Raw genomic sequence first — 25402 nt, 5'->3', positions numbered from 1 at the left:
TAGGATGGGAGACCATCAAGGAATACCAGGGTCATGACTTAGAGGCAGGCAATGACAAACCACCTCTGAACATCTCTTGCCTTGAAAACCCTACAGGGTCACCATAAGTCAGCTGTGACTTGACAGCAACAACAAAGTGTCTCTCAACAACAATTCTCAGTACAAACACTTGGATCCAACCAGTCTTTACAATGGTGAAAAATGGAGGAAGGGGTCCCCCTTTGACCATCAAAAGGGCTATGTTTGGTATCACAAAAGAGGCACGTCAAAAGCCAAGCGGAAGGGGGTTGTAAGAAGTGGAGAACTAGCCAAGATTGAGCTAAAAACCTAGCCGGATCCAACCCAAACCTTATTTATCATTTCTCATCAGAATGTTTTGTACGACAAATACATGTGCATGAAGTTCTTGTCGCTGCTTGTTTCTATGTAAACTTTTTACACCATTCAATGGTGATGGATGAATTCATTTCTTGACTAGTTGTGCTCTGTATACTGTCTTCAGTATTCAATTAAGTGGGACGTTAGGAGGTACTGGGGAGAAGTCATGCTAGGGTTAGCAGTTCACTTCTGTTATTTATTTACATGCTAAAACAGGTTTAGAGGTTTAGGAGTAGGTTTTGTCACAGCATTCGTTAGAAAAGGCGGTCATCAAAAGCCTGAAAAAATGTGTCGGGTTCCTGAATTTTTGGGCTTGGCTCCTTAAATGCAAAGAAAATCTGTCAGGACTCAAGTTAAGGTATATTGGAGAGATAGACAGGAAGCCAGAATAACCTGTACGAGACAGAATCGGATGAAAGTGCTACTTAGAGACACTTTACAGAAAAGGGACCGACAGAGGCGAATAGATTACAGTACTCCAGCTGCCAGTCTTGTGCAGACTTATGCCAGCGCATATTCTTGCTGCAGGTATTTATCACTCCTGTGTGTATTTATTACTTGCTGCGAGACCTTCTGTGCATCACCTCCTAATAAAGGCCTCAGTATTTGGGCTGCGGAAACATTACAGGTTATTAATCAACATGTCAATTACCATAACATTAAGATGCATACATTCGGTTGTACAAAGGGGCTCTCCAATACTGGCTCTTTGTTGATCCCTCACTCTGAATTTTTTGTTGCACAGCTCTTCAATTATAAAAAGGCAAGCCACAGAAAATCTTCCATGCCCCCTCATCCCACCCATTTATTGATTGGCTGGTCACCACCACTTACTGTTGCCAGCAGCGTAGTATGTGTGTGGGGGAGGAGGATTTCCCTTCGGCTCATAGGGTTCCCCCCCCGCACAAAATCCCCCCCCCCGCACAAAATCCCCACTGATAGAAGAGAGATCCATCAGCAGAGTTGGACTTTGCCTCCCCTTCCTATTGCAGCCCAAAACAGGGACAGCATAGGAAGGGTGTTCACAATCCGCCATGGAATTGGGAAACTTGCCCCCCACCGTTCCATCAGCAGAAATTTTCTTCTGCATCCAACCCATCCAGTGCAGACATGAATTCTATGGTCATAATGCTTAATTTTGTTGTAATCGAGCACAAGGAAGTTTGCACAGCCAAACTCAGGAAGTATAAATCGGGCAGCATCTCCATATAGAGCCAAAGCCTAGCTGTTTTTACTGGAAGCAAGTTCCATTTTGAGCTCAGCGGCGTTTAAGTTCCAGCGATGATTTTTTTTTTTCCAGGCTGCAGCCTCGGTTTCTTTTCCTAATGAGTTAATTCTCACCCTCGGTTCTACGTACTGCTGATCCAGTAACTTTGCTGGCTTTATCGAGTGTGTCTTATTGCAACTCTAAATGGCCTCTTAAACCATTGTCTTAGTTCTATTATGTCTCTGCTGAACAGCTAAAAGGGAAGCAGACACTCAAGCAATAAGGAATACAATTCTTTGCTGTTGTCGCACTGTCCCCTAGCGGCCACTTGTTAAATTATCCAAAGAGATAATTCTAAATGCAGGTAATCTTTTTAAAAAAACCAAACACTTTAAATATTTCAATGCAAGGGCGAGAGTTTAAAGAAAGCTTCATCTGACCGTACGATTGAAAACAATGCCACAGCCTAAATCCAGAACCAAATAACGGCACATAAGCTTTATATTTTTATATTTTTGCAGAGAAGGTATTTCTGACCCCATCACTGCACAGAAATGCATCCAACACACCAAATGAAATTGGAGACTAAATAGCACTTTATTCCATTTCTTAAACATTTTTAAAAATTTTAAATGTACATTGATTCACTCCAAATCCCAAATAAATGCCCGCCTCTCAAAAATATTCCATTGACCCAACCTATACAGATGTGTACTTTTAGATTTATCTCTAGGCAAGACTTCATTTTCCTTGAAGCTTGAATTATTGCCGGACGGTGATATATGCCATGTGCTACAACATTCATTAATGGGATACTAAACTTCCAAACCAACAGAGCTTTCCTGAAAAATCCACAAGGAGAGAAAATTCCAGCCTTCTCCCAGCATTTCCTACGCAGCAACAATTCCAAAAACACACTTCAGCAAAAGACCCTAATACATATGACGTGAAATAACTGCATCAATTCACAAGGAGTTAACTAGACAAGTTCCACATCTCATCCCCCAATTATAGCACCCCATTCTTTATTCTTCCTTTCTCAAAGTAAAGCATATTTGCCCCCCCCCCCAAACAAGGAAGACAAAGACATCAAGACTGGATTACACGAAGACTTTATTTAAAAGTCCACGGGTAAAATAATTTACTGTATTAGCATGGGCACCCTAACAGGCTACCTTTTGCACAATCCCACCCTGCCTCCGTGCCCAGAGCGCAATGCAGCTGGCTCATTGCTTGGCCTTGCCTGCACATCAAAACTGTACAGAGGGATGCCACCAATCACGGCCATTCCCCTTTGCAGGTCAGCATGAAGCTTCACAGTGGCGTTGACCAGCAGCCCCGAGAGAGTTCCATCCCCGGGCACGCAGATTACGTCTGGCTTAGTTCTTGTTCCCTATTCTAAGACATCATGGGGTGCTAGCCAATTTAATTAACATAACAATGTGCCCGCACTAAACCTGCCTCATTAGTTCCCTTTGCGACCACACCCAGGTATTTCCATGAGCTACTGCATCAGGAGAGATCACACCAGCCAATCTTGGAAGCTGCACGGGGGTCGGCCCTGGTGGTATTTGGACGGGGGGACCACCAAGGAAGCCCAGGGTTGTGACACAGAGGCAGGCAATGGCAAACCACCTCTGAATGTCTCTTGCCTTGAAAACCTTACAGGGTTGCTGTAAGTCAGCTGTGACTTGACAGCACACACGCACACACACACTCCGGGTCAGGAAACTAAATACTGCTTCCCTTCCTATGCTGCCATTTATATAAATATATACCCAGGCTGAAGCCTAACTGGCTTGTATGTAAAACAAAGTTTGAGTCGAGTGGCCCCTTTAAGACCAACAAGAGTTTTATTCAAACTGTAAGTTTTACTGTGCAAAGCACACTTCTTCAGACAAATGGAACAAAATCTCCTCAAGTTACAGGGAAAAAGAGGGTAGGGGGGCAGCCGTTAGGAGGGGCCACTCAGAGCAAAGATGCAGATGCAGGGCTGAAATTGGATCAGGCTGCCCGGTAAGATCAATGGATAGCAGCACGTAAATGCAAGAGTTAACAAAAAGACGTGAGAATGTGTCAGTTCTTCACCTGAGACAATTCACACTCAGCCAAGATGAACAACAAGGAGTTGACTTTTATTCAAAACTTTAAACAACACTGGAGCGCTATAAGCACATAGATACGTTTTTCAACACTTGAACTCTGAATCCCCAACTCTCTTAATTCTTCCAGGGCTCTCAGCTACAAACTTATCTTACTTACAGCCAGCTTCTGACTCATACTTTTTCATTCATGGACTCGCCCCCACCTCCCTCTCACACAGCTCTCCCTTGCTCTAACTGTCAACTAACCCTCAGTTCTCATTGGCTCCACTCTGACACAGGCAGAACTGGACCTGTCTGTCACAGATGGCTGTTGGAGTTTCTGCCGTTAGGATCTCTAGGCCCAAGATATCTAATGTACATGTACAAATGGGAACCCCGCAAGGACTTGCAGGAGGCATCGGACTTCCTCCTCTCCTACTATGTCCCTTTCCCTTTCCTGAAGGCCCCTTTTCCTGCTTCCTTCTCTCCTTCTAGGGTTGCCAACCTCTGGGTGGGGACTGGAGACCTCCTGAGATCACAACAGATCTCCCAACTATAGAGATCAGTCCCCTTTAGGGTTGGCAAATCGAGGTTGGGAAATCCCTGGAGATTTGGGGGTGGAGCCGTGGGAGGATAAGGACCTCAGTGGAGTACAATGCCACAGAGCTCACCCTCTATAGCAGCCATTTTCTCCAGGAGATCTGATCTCTGTAATCTGGAGAGCATTTGTATGCTTAGGTAATCCCCAGCCCTCACGTGGAGATTGACAAAGCTAGTTCCTCTGGAGGAAATGAATGCTTTGGAGGGTATAGTCTATGGCATTTATACCCCCCTGAGGTCCCACCCCTCCTTTTCAGGTTCCTAGAAGGATTTGTCTTGCCTGTTCATAGCTCCAGTCATTAGATTTAAATATTCAAAGATATCCAGACTTCACTATTAGAATATAAGATACTGAAGCTTGCTCAGTGGCCCTGCGAGCAGCTGGGATCAGTTCTTTGTGGAATCTGGAGAGATCTTCCTAAATCCCACTGTAACAGGTGCCATCATGCTATCCAATGCTCCCTCTAAGCTCCACAGCTTATGAGCAAGAATTCTACTTTGTGAGCTACTGTTATTCAAGTTGTGAGTGAGTGCTCTGGCTGCTGCATAAATTAGTTTGCTCTGGAGCCGTCCCTCCTGAGCAAAGACAGAGGTGGAGGCTAAAAAACCTGTGAGCTAGTTCACACTAACTCAGCTTAGAGGGAACACTGATGCTATCCCACCCACACAGTAGTCTGGTACCTTCCCTTTTCAATTGGGAAGGGAGTGTACCAAAAACGGCTCCTAGTGAAAGTAGGAACAAATTTTTGGGGGTGGGGGGTGGGGGGTGAGTATTTATGTGAGCATGTGTGTGTAGAGAAGAGAAGAAGAGAAGAGATTGGATTTATACCCCGCCCTTCACTACCCAAGGGAGTCTCAGAGCGGCTTACAAACTCCTTTCCCTTCCCCTCCCCACAACAGACACCCTGTGAGGTAGGTGGGGTTGAGAGAGCTTGACAGAAACTGCTCTTTTTCAAGAACAGCTCTTACCAGAGCTACGGCTTGCCCAAGGTCATCCAGCCAGGTGCAAGTGGAGGAGTGGGGAATCAAACCCGGTTCTCCCAGATTAGAGTCCGCGCACTTAACCACTACACCGAACTGGCTGTGTATGTGCTTGCATGCTTGCATGCCTGGAAGTCATGGTGACTTCCGGCAACTCCTAGTGAGGCTAGGACGTTTTAGAGAGGTGGCTTGCTATTCCCAGCCTTGGTATTCCTTGGAGGTCTCCCTTCCAAGTATTCGCCAGGGTCAGCCCTGCTTAGCTTCCGAGATGACATCGGGCTTGCCTGGGCTATCCAGGTAAGAGCAAAAGTAGGAACAAGTCTTAATGTCTTTATCATAGTGACCATGGCAAATGATAGAACAAACAAATTAATACAGAGGCACTTAGCTATTATGATCCGGATAAAGAAATGTTTTGACAAAGACGGCAGTGCCGTTCACCAACAGCACACTGCAAGGATCCAGCAGATGGTAGCAGCCTGACAGCATCCCGCTTTTGCTATCTTCCACTGAGCAACCAGAATATCATGTCTCCTCAGATTCTTTGTGACGGGCACAAATATATTACCAGCAATCAAAACACAGATGCCAGAGGACCTGCACCTCAATAGGACAAAGATCTGGAGAGCAGAGGGGAGCCATTTCTGCCTCCAGGAATAATGCTACTGGCAGGTGCAGCCCCAGGCATACAAATTCAAATAAGGTACAAGTAAAAGATCAAACAGAGAACAAAACTTCTCAAATCTCCAAATAAAGTTTCCACATATGGTCCATGAAAGCAACACTGAACACAAGTCACATAATGGTCATGAAGAAACGTAAGGTATATCACCTTTTCTGCACAAAACAAAGGGGGAAAACACACATTTAAGTGCCCGCATATATCACTCTGCTAAGAAATAAGCATAATCAGTGCCTCGGGAAAACTACAGTATTTTATACTTATTTTAGTGGGCTTGCACATGACTCACCCACTGTACACCACAGAAAAAGATACCAGACAGCCCAAAAAAAAAAATCCTATCAGGCTTCTTTTTCGAGCACTTATTTGATGGGTAAAGTCGGTCCTTCATTCATACTTCTGTTTGTTTTGAAGGACCCATCAGTATTGCCATAATGTTACTAAGAAGCTTAACAGACATATAAATCCTGTTTTCAGACAGTGACTCAGACTACCCCTGTCTCTTCAGAAATGAATCTGGCAAACTGGGCTTGCTTTCAACACAAAACAAACAAACAAAGCCCAGTATTTGGGTTCTTGTTTAGCCCAGTTCTGTGTCCAGAACCTGCCAGACTGAGATCATGATGGGTACTACAGATGATGATGACAACGGTAATACCAAGTAAAAATCATGCAGTGAAACCTGCCCTTCCCACCTGCTTCACCTGACAGCAGCGGCCCAGCCCTGATCAAGGCCTCCCATCCCCATAATGGCTTTGCTCACTTCGTGGTTTCTCCAAGAAAGAAAGGCAGAGCAGTGACTGCTGCCCCCTCTCATCAATGTCTCCAGCCCTCACCCACTGTGACTTTCTGGGCTAAAAACGTACTTCTTCCACCAGCAACTACTTGTCTTTGCCGAGCAGGGGTGTAGCCAGGATTTTTCTTCGGGGGGGAGGATTTAAATAAGTTGGGGGGGCACCCCCACACACATACCCATGAGCCAACCAGCCCCAGGATAACCCTTGACTCACACAGGAGAGAGGAGCTGATGCCGCTTTGCAAGCGTGAGAACAAGAAAGGCCCATTCCACACTTGCACACTCCAGGCAGGCAGGAAGTGGCCTCCTCACCCCGCTTTCCTGGCAGCCTCTGTAGGATTTTCGCCTCACTGGCCTTCCCTATTGGGGGGCCGAGACAACCAGGAGGCCATGAAGGTGGTGGGGAGGCTGTGAGCTCCTCAGTGGCAGCGGCGGCAGCGGCAGCACTCTCCACCCGGCCCCCGGCCCAGCCATGTCCTACCCAGTGGGTTATTTCAACCAGCTGCTGGGTTTGCTGGTGGTCATTGGCGCTCGCGGGGCAGGGTGATGGCTCAGTGAAAAATAAAATGAAAAATAATTTTTTAAAAATTGGGAGGCCTGGGCAGTAAGTGCCCAGCCCCAAGGTGTCCCTCTGTAGCTATGGGCCTGTTGCCAAGAAAGCTGCAACCAACCCATGGGTGGAAGGGAGAAGAGCCTAATAGCACCCTCCCCTACACCTCCACTTCAGACAGGAGGAGGAGGAGGAGGAAGGAGGAAGAAGGAGGAGGAGGAGGAGGGTGGATTTATACCCCGCCCTTCACTTGGAGTCTCAGAGCGGCTTACAAACTCCTTTCCCTTCCCCTCCCCACAACAGACACCCTGTGAGGTGGGTGGGGCTGAGAGAACTCTGACACAAACGGACACAACTAGTTTGTTTATTTAAATGGCTGATCAACATAACTGCTTACTACCATAAGCTAACTATTTCATGGGCAGGCTGCTCTATGTGCCGAGAGATGCCCAACCTCATCCCCCTCACCTGACGGGCCACAAGGACCCTAGAGGTTTGGAAACAGAACACCCAGACAGGAGGAGGAGGAGGAGGAGGAGGAGGAGGAAGTCGTCAGCGGATCTGAGCAGACACACAGGGTGGAGCAGTAAGACTTTCAACACAGAAGCACTGTTCAGTACTTTTGATTACAGTTTTAAAACACAGTTTTACTGTCCCTTCCTTCGCACATAGAAATGGACCAGGGGCAAGTATTATAGTTTATAATGCAATGAGATCAGGATCAGCAGGAAACACACATGGCTGGACTCAGATGAACTAGATTTGGGTCCAGTAGCACCTCAGACTCAGATGTAATTTTTTTTATCAGTCAATTTAGGAACGGAAATTAAAGCTCAACCGGGTTTTGCAAGATACTGCATAGAGAACTGATCTTTACCATCCTGAAAGACTCTTTCCACATTCAGCCCGTAGGTGGCACAGGTTTCATAGTAGGTGCATCTTTTTAAATCGTTTGACAACTTCCGTGCTCTAGCATCATCGATGACACGAGGATTACTGGAACTTATAGCATCTGCAAAGAAAACAGAAGTCGTTTTCAGCGAGTCCTTGAAGCCAAGACAATAAACCCCAAACCTATTACTTTTTAATACGATCATTAAAAAACCAGCAAGTAAGAATCCTGGGTGTACTTTAGAGACTTTCTTTTGTTGGCTGCTATTTTAAAAGGATCTGTGGAATAACCATACTGAGGGCCATGAATTACAGAAATAAATACATGAGCTCACTGCGCTGGGAGCAGACGGGACTTTGGGAATAACAAGTCGTGCTAGAGCTTGGAAGCAACTCCAGCTCCTTGCTTTGCATATTATCCTGGAAGCAAACACAAGTGTGACTTACTGGTACTTTCTCCCCCGGGACTTCAGTGCAATATGTGAAGCTAAGCTTGAATAAGAACCTTCTTCTCTGTAAAACACAGCGTTCCATGCTCCCTTAAGTCAAACGCAGGGAAAACAATGGCGTAAATGTTGTAAACAGAAGTAGGCAGAAACTCACATGAACATTCTATGAGCTTCCTCCTTCCAAGGCTGTGTTTGTAGGATTCTCAAAAGTAGTCCATGCGCAAGCACCATAAATAGGTTATTCCATAATAGGGGGGGGAGTATATTCCTGGAGCGGTGCAAGCTTTTAATTTGAAAGTTGTTTCCCTCATCCCTTATGGCTCAACTATTTGGATTAAAGCTATCTGTGATAGCAACAATCAACCCTTAGCCCAATTTTTAAGGAAAATACTGAATATTCTCTACTGTGTGTCAAATGTTGTACTGCGGGCAGAATTTGGGCGGGTATCCTTGGAAGCCAGAGCATGGCTTTATGCCTTTAAACAGAGATTTTAAATGGAGATTAAAACAGCTCTGTGCAGAAGATGGTTTGTTAGTAGCTCCAAATCAAGATACCCACAAATCGACGTGGATTGAAAGCCCTGGATAGTAAATTGATGATAGCTGGAATGTCAATTAATGATATTTTTGAGAGGGTTAAATCCAACGCATTTTCTCTGATCAAAAAAGCGTGTCCTAGAAATCGATTGTAGTATTTTGATCCTGAGAGCCTGCAGAGTTTGCTCACCCCTACCTTTTGGTCTTTCTTTCCCAAGATCTTTACCCCCCTATATGTACTATCTTACCATCCCGTGTTACTGTAGGGCTTTCTTGTTTGCAAGATTGAATATTATACCTACAATGGTTTTACGGGGGAGATTTTTTGAATAGGCCCTATTCTGACAGCACCTGCCCTTCTGGCCTTAATAGGACAGATACGTCCTTCCATGCCCTGCTTGAATGCAGGTTCTCTGAGAATATAAGGGATCACTATATTAAGCCTTTAATCAACCAACCGTCCCCTTACACTCTGGAAACCCTGGTTCTTTTGCTCAATGATAAGGATCCTTACCCTAGCAACTGCAAAATTTGTGTCGGTCCTTTTAGTCCTTGCATCAAAAAAAAGAAGAAAAAGCAAGTATCTTCTGCTGCTCAAGATCTGTGAATCAATGAGCTTCTAATGGTATAGAGGGGGAGGGGAGGGGAGAGGTAGCTGCATGTCTCTCAAAGTAGGCTGCAGCCTACTTATCATGATCAACATCATCATCATGGTCTTTATTGCATCAGCAAATAAGCCATAGCAACAACACAATGAGTCCATCAGCATAATGGCCCAGGCTAGCCCGATCTCATCAGATCCTGGAAGTTAAGCAGGGTCAGCCCTGGTTAGTACTTGGATGGGAGCCCACCGAGGAAGTACAGGGCAGAGGCAAGCAATGGCGGACCACCTCCATTTGTGTCTTGAAAACCTCATAGCCTACCTTAAAGTGAAGCGGCCCCTGGCCTCACAGGTTTGTAGAGGACAGGCCCTTCCGCACTTAGCGCGGGGTGGGGTGGGGGGCTACTGCAATGCTTCCCTTTAGCTGCTCTGTTGTAATTTACAAACAGGGAGCTGGTGCCTACCGGACTGTTCCACCAGAGCACAGAGACACAGCGAGAGGCACAATCTGCTGGTGGAAGGTTCTTCCACCAGCAGAACAGAATCAGAGGATCCAGCACACTATTCTGCATTTTCATAAAACATTTTCTTCTGTGCAGGAAGTTCTGAAGTCCCTGATATTGAGGGAATGCCATTCTATTAGCCATAAAAGTAACCTGGCAACGTAATGGGTAATTCTCCTGCAATGAAGTAGGGTATCCCCTGAACCAAAGATCATCTCTCAACTGACTTTAATCCCAAATTCAACAGACCTTATAAACCTTTCCCACATTCCAACACATCAATTTAAAATGGCTTTAGCATACATTTATTTATATTACATATATTTATATTTATTTATATGACTTTAATCGACATATCCACAAAGTAACAATTTAAGGTTGTTTCACAGAACTGTCTTACAATTCCCTCTGATATCAACAGTAAACATACATCAGTCAGAATAAGACTGTCATGGATGACTACGGTTACCAGCTCCAGGTCAGCCTGGGGAGGAACCTCAGCGGGATGTAATGCCATAGAGTCCACCTGCCAAAGCAGCCATTTTCTCCAGGGGACCTGTTGTATGTAGCCTGAAGGTCAGTTGTAATTCCAGGGGGTCCCCGGGTACCTCTTGAAGAGCAACCCTATGAATGAAGCCCTCAAAACAGCAACTTCTCTGTTGCTGTGCAAACTGACAGCTGGAAAGGTACGTTTCCCTCTGAGACAATCCCTCAAGAGGACCACAGACATAGCTCAAAAACACACACTTCACACCAAGCCCACAAAGTAGACAAACTCTGCAACACAAATGAAAATCTATTCTGGCTGAATGACACAGCCATTCTAACTGACTCGACTGTGATCTCTACTTTACTTAATTAATTTCGCATGAATTTCTCACTCAAGTAAAGTGCTGCTCAGAATCTTACAACAAGCACAAGAAATGGCAGATGTTCAAGGTGGATTCAGAAAAGGAAGAGGCACTAAAGATCATATTGCAAATTTACGTTACGTACTGGAGCATACCAGAAAATGTCAGAAGAAAATCAGCTTGTTTTTCATAGTTTACAGCCAACCTTTTGACTGTCTGGGTCGTGAAAAGCTATGGTTGGTTTTAGAGGAAATGGGTATGCCACATCATCTGATTGTTTTGATGTGCAACCTGTACTCTGGTCAAGAGGCAGAATATGGAGAAACAGAATGGTTTGCAATAGACAAAAGTGTCAGACAAGGATGTATTTTATCTTCCTCTCTCTTCAATTTATATGATAAGGAAAAATGGATTAGATTTAGATGAAGGTGGAGTGAAAATTGATGGAAGGAACATTAACAGTTTGAGATATGCAGATGACACCACATTTGTTGTTGTTCAGTCGCACAGTCGAGTCCGACTCTTCGCGACCCCATGGACCAGATCATGCCAGGCCTAGACACCACATTACCAGCAGAAAATAGTGAAGACTTGAAATGACTACTGATGAATGTTAAATCAGAAAGTGCCAAAGCAGGATTACACTTGAACATCAAGAAGATAAAAGTAATGACTACTGGGGAATTAGGCAACTTTACGATTGACAATGAAGAAATTGAAATTGTCCAAGATTTTCCATTCCTTGGTTCCATCATCAACCAAAAGGGGGACTGCAACCAAGAAATCAGAAGGAGTTTGAGATCGAGAAGGGCAGCATGAAGGAGCTAGAAAAGATCCTTAAATGTAAGGATATATCACTGGCAACCAGGATCAATTCATGCCATAGTATTCCCTATTACCATGGACACATGAAAGTTGGACAATGAAGAAAGCTGACAGGAAGAAAGTAGATTCCTTTGAAATGTGATGTTGGAGATGAGTTTTACAAATTCTGCGGGCCATCAAAAAGACAAATAAGTGGGTTCTAGATCCAATCAAGCTGGACCTCTTTCTAGGCGCTAAAATGACTAAACTGAGGCTATGGAAGTCAATGGAAAAAACAATAATACTAGTAAAAATTGAAGGCAGCAGGAAAAGAAGATGACCCAAAATGAGATGAATCGACCCAATCAAGGAAGCCGTGGTCCTCAGATTGCAAGATCTGAGCAAGAGTATTAACGATAGAATGTTTTGGAGGACATTAATTCATAGGGTCGCCATAAGTCAGAAGCGACCTGATGGAACTTCACACACACAGGTCCTGCTTATATTATATGGAGCAGTTAACTCCACCCCCTTATTTAAGATTTTCCATTCTTGCCTGTTCATGACTCTGATCTCCAGACTTAAGTAACCACAGATTTGGCCATGTTGAGATGTTGTCGTCACACATAATACGTTTTTCTTCCTGCTGTTTATGACTATTTCCCCCTACTGCCATACATAAATGCCTTCCAACTTTGGATCATCTTCACGCATCAGTCAAAATGGATCCATGAAAGCTTACGCTGGGAGAAACTGTGGGTCTCCCTCCTTGTTTTTGCTGTAGCAGAACAACAAAGCTACCCCCGTTGAAATCTCTATACAAATAAGCACTGTGACTTGCAAGTTGAGGAGCAGATACTGATCAAGACCTGTGAAAATATATATTTTTTCTAATGCTTCATCTATCTGGAAACTGAACAATTCAAATTACTCAAAAGGGAAGTCCTCCATGCTATTTTCGTCTGTTCATGGAGAGCTGCAGCTCTCAACCAGGCATGCCTCAAGGCAATCCCTGTAGCCAGATTTCTAACCATACCATCTGGCATGTTAACAGTATTTGATGCTTCAGCCTGTGAGACTTCTGCTAATTTTTTCCCCCTTCAGGATCTGAATCTAAATACTGGGACATGACCTCCCAAAGAAACACAATCAGCCCATAATAGCTTGATAATCAGATATTTTAAATGCTGACAAGGAGTAGGTTTCCTATTGCACAGAGTTTCCTCCCAGCCTGGTTATCTGACCTCACCTGATACACTGCCTGATACACTGCCTGATACACTGCCTCCATCTTACTTATAGAAGACTAGAAATAAGGCCCGTTGTGGAAATAAATACAACGGGATTTAGAAAGAGGCTCTGGGAGAGTGCTCTGGCTTTGGGCAAACAGTGTCAGTTTCCTGTGGCGATCTCAGCAGGGTTTAATGACAGAGTCCACTGTTTTCTCCAGAGGGACTGATCTCTGCTACCTGAAGAGCATTTGTATGTTTGAGTTATCTGTAGCCCTCACCTGGAGAGTGGTAACCATTGTTACCCATTCTCCTCTCCCCTATGAGGTATGTTATGCAACTGAAAATTCCAATTGCCTTGCGGGGGGGGGGGAGTTTGAGGTGTGGAATGGACTGAAGTCCAATCAGCTTCCATATGCAAAAGACCAGGTTGTCGCAGCAGTTGTGGTGTGGGCGGGACCCGGGCTTTGCCTTCTGATTGGTGGCGATATATGCTGAGGAGCAGTGCCATCAGCCATACACTAAGGGAGTGCATTTTAGAATTAGAACTTTGGCACCCACTATTCAATTATTATATATAAGGAGAGATGGAAGTTTTACCCAGGGGTCAACTGAAACATCAAAGAGACCTTTTGCAACACTGGAGAAGCTACTTAGGACTAATGACTCAAAACACTGAGCATGAGCCCTTTAGTACCAGAACAAGCAACCTGAGTCTCCAGCAGCCCACTAGCACGGGAAGCAGAGCCCTCCTGCACGTGGGGCTCTCCCTTTGGGTGAACTGGCAGGTTTTCAGTCCTGTCTTTCACATGGTTGTCTCTGTGTTTCATTTAGATTGTGCTTCCTGCTCAAAGACCTATGCATTGGAGGGGTTGATGATATGCGTAAGATGATCAGTGTCTCAAGAAGGTTTGGCCTGGTGAGATGTCTCTACAGTCACATCTGTCCTGATGCTTCTCTTAAAAAGACCAATTATGGCAATAACCAGGGGTCCCCAACTTTTTTTGGTATTTTTTAAATACCTGCATGTGTGTATGTGTGTGCATGTGAGTGTGCAACTAGCAGTCATGGCAACCTCTGGTGACTGACTCTGTGTGCACCTGGAAGTCATGGTGACCTCTGGTGACTGACCCCTACTGGGGGCCTGGAGGATATTCAGAGAGGTGGCTGAATAAAGCCTGCCCCCGCCTCCCGCCTCTGGTATTCCAAGGAGGTCTTCCATCTAAGTACTTGCCAGAGTCAACCCTGCTTAGCTTCCGAGATCTGACGAGACTGGGCTTGCCTGGGCTATCCAGCTCAGGGTGGGTCCCCAACCTTTTTGAGCCTGTGGGCACCTTTGGAATTATGACACAGTGTGGTGGGTGCAGCCACAAAATGGCTGCCACAAGAGGCGGAGCCAGACATACAATGACCGCTACGGCTTACCTTCAGTCACAAATCCTTGAGCTGTGATGGCAGCTGCTCTGCTTGTGTAGAAGCCCTGCTACACAAAAGCCCCCCCCCCCCAGCCGCGCCAACTTAGAAATACTTGGAGGGCACCTGGAAAGATGCTGATGGGCACCATGGCGCCCACAGGCAGCACACTGGGGACCCATGGCCCAAACAATTAAACAGAACAATCTGAAAGAACAAACGCGTGGCTCAGCAGCGCTACCACTTACCCTGAGTTCCCACTAGCACCATTGGGATTTCATTAGTGTTGCGATAGTTCACCATACGGCTGTAGTAGTGATACACAGTCTGGAAGCTAATTTCATCCTCCAGGCTGAAGACAAATATAACAGCATCCACCCACATGGCAAACTGCAGAAGAGTGAGAATCGCAATAGCCAATCAGATTTTCAATTTACCAAACAAAGAAGGTTTAAAGCACGTATCACTTACCATTAAGCCACCGATACTACAGTTGGCCTTGGATGATTCCCCCCGGGGGGGTGGCGTTTACATATCTAGAAATCCCTGGAAAGTGACCTCAAGTTTTCCATAACAAATGGCTACATTTCAAAATCGGGAACCGAGAACATTGCTTGCCAGTTCTATTGTGCCTTCATATAGGGGCACAGAGCAGTGCTCTTGTGTAACGCTACCTCTGGTGCCAAGGCAGATGTCAAGCCAACGATAACGAATCACTGTCTGGTCCTTCCTGTTCTTCTCTTGCCAACGACAGCATGTATAAGCTACTGCTTCAACAAGCCAAACAAGGTCCAGCAGGAGAGTATTTGGGCTCCCCCTCAAACAACAAGGTGTGCTCCACGTCACTCACTCCTCCACTCTAGAGCAACCTGACACTGTAATCACTGCATAAAACGTTAAATTGGGGTAAACGATCAATGCTTCCATTTCAAAGTCCCGAGAGAGACAGTGTTTATAGAAAGGTCAAGAAGATTTTCACAGTTCTCACAAACTATCGGTTCACATCAGTCCTCTTCAGAGGCCCAGACTCCGTTCTTCCCATCATCTGAAGCGAGACAACCCAAGAGAGGGCTTTCTCAATCACGGCACCATAACTCTGGAACTCCCTCCCCAGGGAATTTAATCTGTCTCCCTCAAATTGTGCCTTCTGCCAGCGGGTGAAGACTTTTCTCTTTTCATTTGGCATATCCCCTATGAGAGCTATTGGCCCTCCTTACTGGTTCTGGTTTTATGTGTTTTTATTGAATTTTTTTAGAACTATGACTGCTGCTTTTAATTGTTCAAATGTTTTAATGCAGGGGTGTCAAACACAGGGGTCATTTGGGGGGGACGCGGGGGGACGCCATCCCCCCGGGTGAGGTGCAGGAGGGCGGGGCCTGGAGCTCCCTGCTGGTGCCCGCTGGAGGTCGCCGCCGGCTGTGGGGAGGACACACTTCTGGTGATGTCAGGGGGTGTGGCATATGCTAATGAGTTATGCTAATGAGTCCCCCTAGCTCTTTTTCTACTAAATGACCCCTGGTCAAACATAAGGCCCGGGGGTTGGAACTGGCCCGTCCAGGGCTCTCATGCGGCCTGCGAGCAACTAATGCAAGGGGGGGGAACAGGAGACTGCTTGGTGGGGGAGTGGGCGGAGCCACTCTGATTATGGCTTCAGCAAGGCAGAACAACCTCATCTGCAGCAGTCAAGCAGTGTGGGAACATCTGCCCAGTGCTGCACCACTGGCACTCCAGTCCACCCCTATGGGTTTTCCTTTGCACTCCCCTCCCAGCCAATAAGGCCTTGCAATGAGGATACACCAACTCGGAGCTTACCAGCTGCTGTCCTCTATATACAGTTTATACCTCTGGTACCTGGCATTACGTTTTATGGCACCCATGGCCCGGCCCAACAAAGTGACATTTATGTCAGATGTAACAAATGAGTTCAACACCTCTGTTTTAATGTTTTTGTGTGCGCCACCTTGAGGACCCTGATTGGCCTGCATCAAAATGTTTCAAATAAATAAATGTATTCCCCAGGGAGAGGATAAGACAGCTAAACTTGTTTCAATTTTACAGAGCAAACTTAGCCGTGTTGACCCGGGAAGGCAGCCAAATGGACCCAGCCTCATTAAAGGATTCTCTTCGTGCCCTCTAAAGAAACAACCAGAGCCAATTAAAGTGATCATGCGCACATAACACTCTCTAGACGTGAAAGAATACTTTTTGCAGCGGACTGCACTGACATATTATATAAGGTCTCACACTTATAAATCACACTGAAGCTACTGGTGCAAAGTCCAGTATCAGCAAGCTGCACAGCCATCTCTGTTAATTCTTGCTTTTGCTCATGCCAAGTAGCTATTTCGCAAGAACGCAATCCACTTCTGCAATTTCTTGCAATCCATGTTCATTATCTGATAAGAGGCGTTTCATCATTAGTTCTGCCCCTTTCACTCTTGTGAGAGATAAGTTTTATTTTAAGAAGAGACCTTTCTGTGTCAGCGCTTAGTGGTTTCCAAGTTTACACCTCTGCCTTTGGTAAGGAGGCATCACTCAGGGGACACACGAACCGAGGGGAGAGTGTGGGTGACACGGGTAAACACGTGTAAGAGATCAGATGACAACTCAGTTTCAATGCCTTGCCCAGGGAACTTTGCCAGGGTGTCAGGAGAGCCAAGCCAAGCAACCGGCACCATGAGAGAGGTCACACTTCATCCACATAGTCCTTGACCCTCATCTTGCCTTCTCCTTGATATTCTAATTTACCAGGTGACTCATACTACTGCAGCATAAACCAATGAACTGTGTGACTGTATGTGGTAAAAGCCCTGATCTGGAAGGTCCACTCTCATCAGATCTTGGAAGCTAAGGAGGGTCGACCCTGCTTAGTACTTGGATGGGAAGCCACCAAGGAAGCCCAGGGTTGCTACACAGAGGCAGGCAATGGCAGACCATCTGCATTCGTCTCTTCCCTTAAAAACCCTATGGGGTCACCCTAAGTCGACAGAGACTTGATAGCGCTTTCCAACACCAAAACCACAGGGCAGAAAGAATATAAAAGACACAGTTTCTGGCTACACTTCTGCTTGCAATAAGTTTCCCTCGTTTTGTTTACAGATGCAGTTTCCATTCCTATTCTTCAAGGGAAAATAGTAAAGGAGCCAGAATTGCATCTGCATTCTGACAAAATCAGACAGAAAACAATGTAGGAAGGGAACTAAAATAAATCAGCCCTTGTCCCCCGCCCTGTAACAGATTATACAGATAGAGTATGCGACTGTCTAACCTAGTGTCAGCTCCAGGCACATTGGGGCCCCCGTAGCTATGCTAGGGCATCTCGAGGCCATGCCCCCTTAATTTACAGTCATGCCCCACCTGTTTCTCCACCAGGAAACATGTTTTTTAAAAAGTAATCATTTGTGTATTGATTAATTCAGCTGCGCTGCATCCATGCCCTGCCTTGCAATTAGTCGGCTGCCAGCCTGCCCTGCACCGCCTTCTTCAGTCCTCAGTCACTGCGCCCTGCTCATGATTATCTTGCCAAACTCCCTTCTCTCCACCAACCAGAACAAAGGGAACCGGTTTGGCAGCAACAGGGAGAAGGTCCTGTGCAGAGCTCAACTCACACCACCTGCCTGGCCGGCCAGGAAAGCCGCCCATGAGGCAAGTGGGTGCCCAAGCCAGGCCGAGGGTGCAGCAGCCACTCACCTCAGCAGCCCGCTCACCCGTGCATTGCCCCTCAAGGCCTGGAGCCAAAGAGGAGGGAGGAGGAGGAGGGGCCAGGCTAGGCCCCTGCAGGCAAGCCAGAGAGAGGAGAGGAGAGCATGGCGTTCGTTCCAGCCAGAGTGGAGGGAAAGGCAGCAGGTAGCGCCAAGGCTGAGGAAAATGCATGCTGCCTGAGAGGATTTGAGATGTCTGAAGAGAGAGAGAGCGATAAAGAGAAGGAAAGCCATGAGAGGGGTTCCACTTGAGGCACCTGTGCCAAAGAATGGAGGGACTGCGCCAAAGAACCCCTGTCCATTTTTTTTAGCGTGGGCTCACTGGCTGGGCCAGGGGAGAGAAGGCAGAGCCTTCCAGCCATGGTGGGTCTGTGGCACAGGCGCACTCCCCCCAAAGAGGCCCCCTCTCCTCTCCTCTCTCCAGCTGGGGTGAGGAGGCACAGGGGGGCTATAAGTGGTGGCGGGCGGCACACCCAGGTGCAGAGCTGCCTGTGGGGCAGAGGTGGGCGAGTTGTGTATGGACAGACACATAATGGCTACCCCAAAAGAAGAAGAGAAAAAGGAGAAGAAGAGAAAAAGAGATTGGGTTTATACCCCACCCTTCACGGAGTCTCAGAACAGCTTACAAACTCCTTTCCCTTCCCCGCCCCACAACAGACACCCCGTGAGCTCTGAGAGAACTGGTCTTGAGAGAACAGCTCTGACAGAACTATGACTTGTCCAAGGTCATCCAGCAGCTGCAAGTGGAGGAGTGGGGAATCAAACCTGGTTCTCCCAGATTAGACCAAAAAATCCTGGCTACAAGCCTGCACACTGGTGGAAAGAGATAATGGAACAAGCTCCACGGAAGAAAAGTCATGGCAAGACCTGCCTCACCAACCCTCTGGAGTTCTGTAAGTAATAGGCAGGTAGACAGCTTTTCTTTTATACTAGCCAGCTACAAGGTCCAATCCCACCACAATACTACCAATAAGAAATAAAATAATTACTTGACTTTATGCTAATTCAGTTTCTGAAAGGAAGCATTTTTTTAAGAAGAAGAGATTGGATTTATACCCTGCCCTTCACTCGGAGTCTCAGAGCGGCTTACAAACTCCTTTCCCTTCCCCTCCCCACAACAGACACCCTGTGAGGTAGGGGGGGCTGAGAGAACTCTGACACAAACTGCTCTTTTTCAAGGACAGCTGTGCCAGAGCTTGTGACTGACCCAAGGTCACATCAGCAGGTGCAAGTGGAGGAGTGGGGAATCAAACCCGGTTCTCCCAGATTAGAGTCCACACACTTAATTAAACTCACTATTCAGTGGTTGCTGTCTGCACTCTTATCTAAATCTGGTTACTTCATTTAGACCACGTCTTTCTCTCCAGCAGGGATCCAAAGCGTTTACATCATTCTCCTCTCCTCCATTCTATTCTCGTAACAACCCCCTGTGATAGGTTAGGACGGCCGGCTGAAGCCTACCAGGCAAGTTTTCATGGTAGAGGGTGATTTGAACCTGGGTCAGTCCCCCAGATCTTTAGTCCGACACACTTAAGCACCACAAGCATGCCAGATCTCATTCTAATTTAATGAAAACATGAAACGTTCTTTACATTTAAGCTGTGATAAATTTTGTAGCTTTGACCAGTTAAGCTGTGATAAATTTTGTAGCTTTCCAAGTCTTAGTTTTTCTATGTCAGCAAATACATTCTTTTTACACAATCTCAAGAACTGTGCACTGAATCTATATTCCAGCGAAGGAAATGTCTCTCACAAAATGAGAAAAGGTTTGGACTGAAACTGTTTCCAAGAACAAGAAGGGTTTTATAGCACATTTTTACAAGAGTTCACAGGAGTACAGTCCAGTTCCCCAGATAAGGGGGAGGGGGGCATGGCTTAGCTTACAGCACATGCAGAAGGTCCCAATTTCAGACCCCGGCATCCCTACGTAAAAGGATCTCCCGGTGCATGGCAGGAAACGATCTGTGGGCAAGACCCTCCAGCCTACTGCTGCTCAGCACAGACAAAGCTGGGCTGGCTGGACTTTGTACGAGCCCCTTCATAAGTTCAAGGCTGCAGTCTTGCGCACAACTGTGATGGATGGGCAAAGGTCCCGCCCCCTGTCTGAAAAACACCAATCCCCTTTAGCCCTGTTTGGGTATATGCAGAGCAGCTGGCCACTAGTCAGGATCCCTGGAAGGGCTGGAAGGGCTGGAGGAGCCAGAGGGGAGGCGGGAGCGAGAGAGAAAGCGGTTAACACTGTCCACTCAGGCAAATGGGGTCTGAACCTTCAGAGAAAAGAAAGACTGGAAAGATCCTGTCTCAGAGTTCACCTCATGTGTAAGCAGGATAAACCAGTGAATATATAGACATAAGGTTTGCGTCTCCAGAGTGTTTGTTGTGAGGTGACCTGTCTCAGAAGTCATGGAATCTGTGTTTTGTGATAAAGCAGACTAGACTGAGGAAGAGACGGTATTCATCTCTGCTCCGGCCAGCAGGCCCTGTTCCACCCTGACCTCCTGGGTTTTCCCAACACCAGGAGGGGCTTTTCTCTCCCTCTGTTCAATTGCCGCTGCCACCTGGCCTTCATAGGACTTGCCCACTGGAAGGGTCAGGACTCCCAGCTTCCCTTCCCTCTTTTCTAAACCACCTTATTCCCCTAACCCTGGGAGTACATAAAAGTTACCCGTCTTTTTCTGTTTCACTCACGGGTGCTGAATTTATTTTATTTAGAAGCATCACTTTCTTTTAAGTCTGTTAGGTGGAGTTACGTGGGTGGTGTATAGGAATATGGATTCCTATGGGCCTCATGTCTCCCTTAGAATGTCTTTAGAATGTCTGTAGGCTTCATGTTTCCCCCCCTTGGGATGTACCCCCTGTTGTTCTGACTTGCTATGTAAGCCAGGTGGCTGACCATTTGTTCAAATTGCCCCCATAAACCAAATGCCTCTGCTGAAGCATGGCAGAGACGCACGTAGCCTCCTGGATGGGAGGGGGTCAGGGGATCATCTTACGGCAGAGGATAGTCCCTGGGCCCAACCTATCCCCACTCATTTACCATGACAACCCCAAATTTGGAAAGTACCTGTCTCATTGTGGTTGGCTACTGGCCAGGGCCGGTCATAATGAGATTGGGGTTCAAATTGGCTAACCCTTAGAGAGGAGCTCACTTTTCTCTGGCTCTCTCTCTCTGTTCTTGGATGTACCCTGAAATGCTGTGTCTCTGTCATGTGCTCTTTGGGAGACAAAGGATTCTTTGGTGCAGCTGAGCACATGGCTGGAACCTTGGACAAAGATGGGACCTAGTTGGACTTTATTACAATGGACTGTCTTGGACTATGGATTCCTGAAGTTGGTAACTATGCAGATCTCTAATGTTTAGTGAGGGCCAAGGGCCATAGGTTTTTCTTGTTTTAAAGTCTTTCTAGTTCTGATTGCAAGTCTCTGATAAATAAACTCTATTCTGTTTATAACTTGTGTCTGATTGATGTACATTTGACTCCAAGCTTAAATCCTGTTGCCTGAAACCGCTCTCCCAGTTAAGCTACTTTATGGTATCAAGTCCCAGAGGCCAGTTAAGAGTGTGAACCTTGCTCTGGACTGGAAGGGACTATAGTTGAAAGGTTCTGGTGGCTGTGTCTGTAAATCCAGAGAGACTACCTCTCCTGGGTTCTTGTGTAATTTATCGTTTCAGTCAATGAGTCTTTCTCTTTCCATTCCTGGACTGGTCTGGGGAAGAGAGAGTACCATGACAGGTGGGTTGTAGATGCTACACTGGTCGAGCTTTACATTACCCTACCTATGTTTCAATGTGATTTTAAAGACCCCAACATTCAGAATAGCCAACTTGGAGATAAGTCCCAGTAAACACGGTAGGATATGGCAATCCAGCTCAGCTCTCTCCCCACCTGACACAGCCGGACTGAGTTTGTCATCGTTTTTTAGGTCTGTTAAAGGCGTTCAAGACAGTGCTCACCTGGGCCTCCGGAGGACCCCCTTCATCTCTGATCAGCAGCAGGTAGCTTTGTCCATCGACTACAATCTCCTTCTTGAATCTTCCACCTGTCACACAAAACAACTAATTATAGAAAAGCTTAAAAAGCCCAAACAGTAAATAATAAAGACTTTTCTTGAGGAAAGCTGCACTCCCAGACTTAAACTATGGGTTGGCCCAGCAGTAGTTAAGCTTTTTGCTGTATCAGAGAGCTGTTATCAGATATGCCTTTACAATTTAGTCAAATGAGGCAACACAGCTCCAACATTTTGTTACCTCGATGCAACGCAAATAATCTGATTTTTAGTTTGATATCAGTGCTTCATTTAACAGTAATTTCCAAAATGAAGTTAACTGCTTGTTTCCCAGAAACTTAACAGAACAGGCTGGGTGTACTAAATATCTTTTTTAACACCCCGCCGAATACAATTTTCATCAAGAGAAGCCCGGTTCCATAAAACAAAACACAGACTATGAAACTGGTATCTTGCTATTACAAGTAGAATACTGGAATGCTACAAGACATGTTAGACAAAAGGAAGATTACTTACAAGAACAGTGAGTGCTGTCGTTTCTGTTGGTAAATTATAAGTATTTCATTTGCTCCAGGAATGTACTTAGCACATGAACAAAAGTCGGTGGGCCCAGGGGACTCCCTCACAGCTACATTTCAGGTTTGAAAAAATCACAGCAAATTCCCAGCTGCTGAGATACTATTATTCTTTATAGTCAAACAGTATTTTAGACACCAGATTTATTTCTCATGAAAGACTAAAGGTGATGACAAATTATGTCCAGGGTTTCTGGTGTGACAAACGTCAGAGGGATTTATAAGGTCTCAAGATGGATTTACAGTACTGCCTGTCTAGATGTGAAGGCTTTTGTATCACACTGGGAGGCCCCGTAACAAAAATATTTACATGACTGCAAACCACGCTGAGGGAAATGGAACTAACACGTGTAAGACTAGGGCTTTAACTCTTCCATTTAATTTGTATTCTAAAGACCAATAGGGTAATTTACTGACCAAAGTTCTACATGTTTACCCATAAAAGAAGTCCCGTTGACCTCAACCGGATTTACACCCAACTAAGTATGTAGCCTCATTAGTCTAGTAAATTTTCTATTTAGACAGTATCTATTTCGCACTTTTCTTAAGCACTCTTTAAGAACTGAAGTAACCCCTTAAGTAGCTAACTACTTTTTCCTTCAATAGGTTTTCCCGTAAGCTGAGTTAAAGGGGTAATATTGAATGTTTAGTATACACATCAGAATTTGTGCTTATATTACATTACAGTTAGACACACTATTTCATGCTGACTGGGATCAACTTTGTCAGGGAAATCTGGAGCTGCCTCTCATTGTACCCTTTTCAAAACGCTACAATTAAAAAAATTAAATTGTGCCACATATTCTGAGATATGACAAAAAGAAAGCAAAAAAGAAATGCCTGGGCAAACAAGCCACAGAAAAAAAAACTGACTCTGGTATACTAGCTGAACTGGGAAGGTGAGTTCCACAAGCCGGGCTCTCTAGAAACAGCTTAAATGCAATGAAGTATTTTTTTGCTACTGTGCTGTAAAAGAAGTTACATGTTCTGTGTGGCAAATTCCTTGTTCTTTACGGCCACAAAGAGATTTTTCGTTTGCCTCCTGGCTTTAGCAACTAAAACAAGTTCTCAATCTACTGTTCAAAGCTAGATCCCCAGTAACAATTCTACCTGTATGGCAAAAACTGTAAGCAGTAGCACCTTACTGAGAAAGAACGAAATAAAGATACATGGATTCAGGTGGGTAGCCGTATTGGTCTGAAGCAACAAAACAAAGTTTGAGTCCAGTGGCACCTTTAAGATCAACAAAGATTAATTCTGGGTATAAGGTTTTGTGTGCATACACACTTCAGATACACTGAAACAGACTTCCTCAAGCCTTACATATAGGTGTGGGGGGGATAGTTGCCAGGAAGGACTGGTTAGAGTCAAGATGCATAAGTAACTGAGCAATAAGTATAGCTAAGGTGGGATTAAAGCAGCTGGTAAGATCTGTGAAAAGCAGCAAATTAGCATACAAATGAGTTAACAAACGGATGTGAGAACTAAGTTTGAGTCCAGTGGCACCTTTTAGGACCAAAAAACTTTAATTCAGGGTATAAGCAAGAACTGAGCAAGTTAGCATATGTAGTGAGATAAGAACCCAATATCTCTGTTAAGCCCTGGAGGTTCCACTGTCCTGAAAGTTGTGATAACTTATAATTTAGCAATCTCCCACTCCAATCTGTTTCTGAAATTCCTTTGCAATAAAACAGTGCAATGGATGGTTGAGATGTTCTCCTACAGGTTTCTCAATTTTGTGATTCCTGATGTCAGATTTGTGTCCATTTTTCCATTGGTATAGGGTTTGACCTGTTTGCTTTATGTAGAAAATGGAAGGGCATTGTTGGCATTTCATGGCATATACAGTGTTAGAAGATGAGCAAGTGAATGAGCCTGAGATGGTGTAGTTGGATGTTGCTTGGTCCAGTGATTGTGTTGTCTGGATGTATGTGGCAGCAAAGTTTGCATCTGGGTTTACTGCAAGCTCTGGTACCAATGTCCATGTTCAAATCAGATGCTGCATTATTGTGGACGAGGAGTTGTTTAAGATTGGGGGGCTGTCTGTGCACAAGAAAAGGTTTGCGAAGTCTGAGGAAGTCTGTTTTCATGTCACTGAAGTGTGCATCTACTCATGCTAAGTCACTCAGAGCTTTGATGGAGAGGCATTTCCCCAAAAAAGGATTTACAGTCAGGCAGTGGAGCCACATCATGTCACTAATAACTAAAATCAAGACAAGAATATGTATCCCTCCTCTCAATATTATTGCCAGTGAACATCCTAATGAATGTTGAATGTTTCACTTGAGCTATCAGATCCATCAAATTAATTATAAATGTTCCTTACATAGGAAAAAGCATTATTGCATCATTTGAAGGCTTAATTAAAGTTGCAACCAATGATGACAGAAGAAAGTCTAATGATTTTGATACTGAGAATAGATGCAGAAGTGTATTACCATACTATACAGGATTTTTAATTAGACCTGCCGATACCTACTCCAGGTTGTTATCCTCAGACTGCAAGCACAGCACTGAAGATGAAATCTACCACATCTGCACAGCAGCAGGTGCTTGCGATTT

The 25402-nt window shown here is 45.4% G+C and overlaps 1 protein-coding gene across 2 annotated transcripts in view; it reads right to left on the bottom strand.

The window, feature by feature from the left end:
* Window positions 1-25402, bottom strand: part of LOC107123193 (arf-GAP with GTPase, ANK repeat and PH domain-containing protein 1-like) — a 440455-nt gene that overhangs the window by 349063 nt on the left and 65990 nt on the right. For both annotated transcript variants that reach the window (XM_015426385.1, XM_015426386.1), the window contains exons 4-6: window positions 22213-22298; window positions 14805-14946; window positions 8156-8290 (exon numbers count right to left, since the gene is read on the bottom strand). In XM_015426385.1, coding sequence (XP_015281871.1) covers window positions 8156-8290; window positions 14805-14946; window positions 22213-22298 — 363 coding nt within the window. The remainder of the gene's footprint in view (window positions 1-8155; window positions 8291-14804; window positions 14947-22212; window positions 22299-25402) is intronic.

Source organism: Gekko japonicus, unplaced genomic scaffold, assembly GCF_001447785.1.
Source record: "Gekko japonicus isolate JY-2015 unplaced genomic scaffold, Gekko_japonicus_V1.1 scaffold769, whole genome shotgun sequence".
NCBI lineage: Eukaryota > Metazoa > Chordata > Lepidosauria > Squamata > Gekkonidae > Gekko > Gekko japonicus.
Note: the sequence above shows the minus strand (reverse complement) of the source record. Positions and strands in the feature narration are given on the sequence as shown.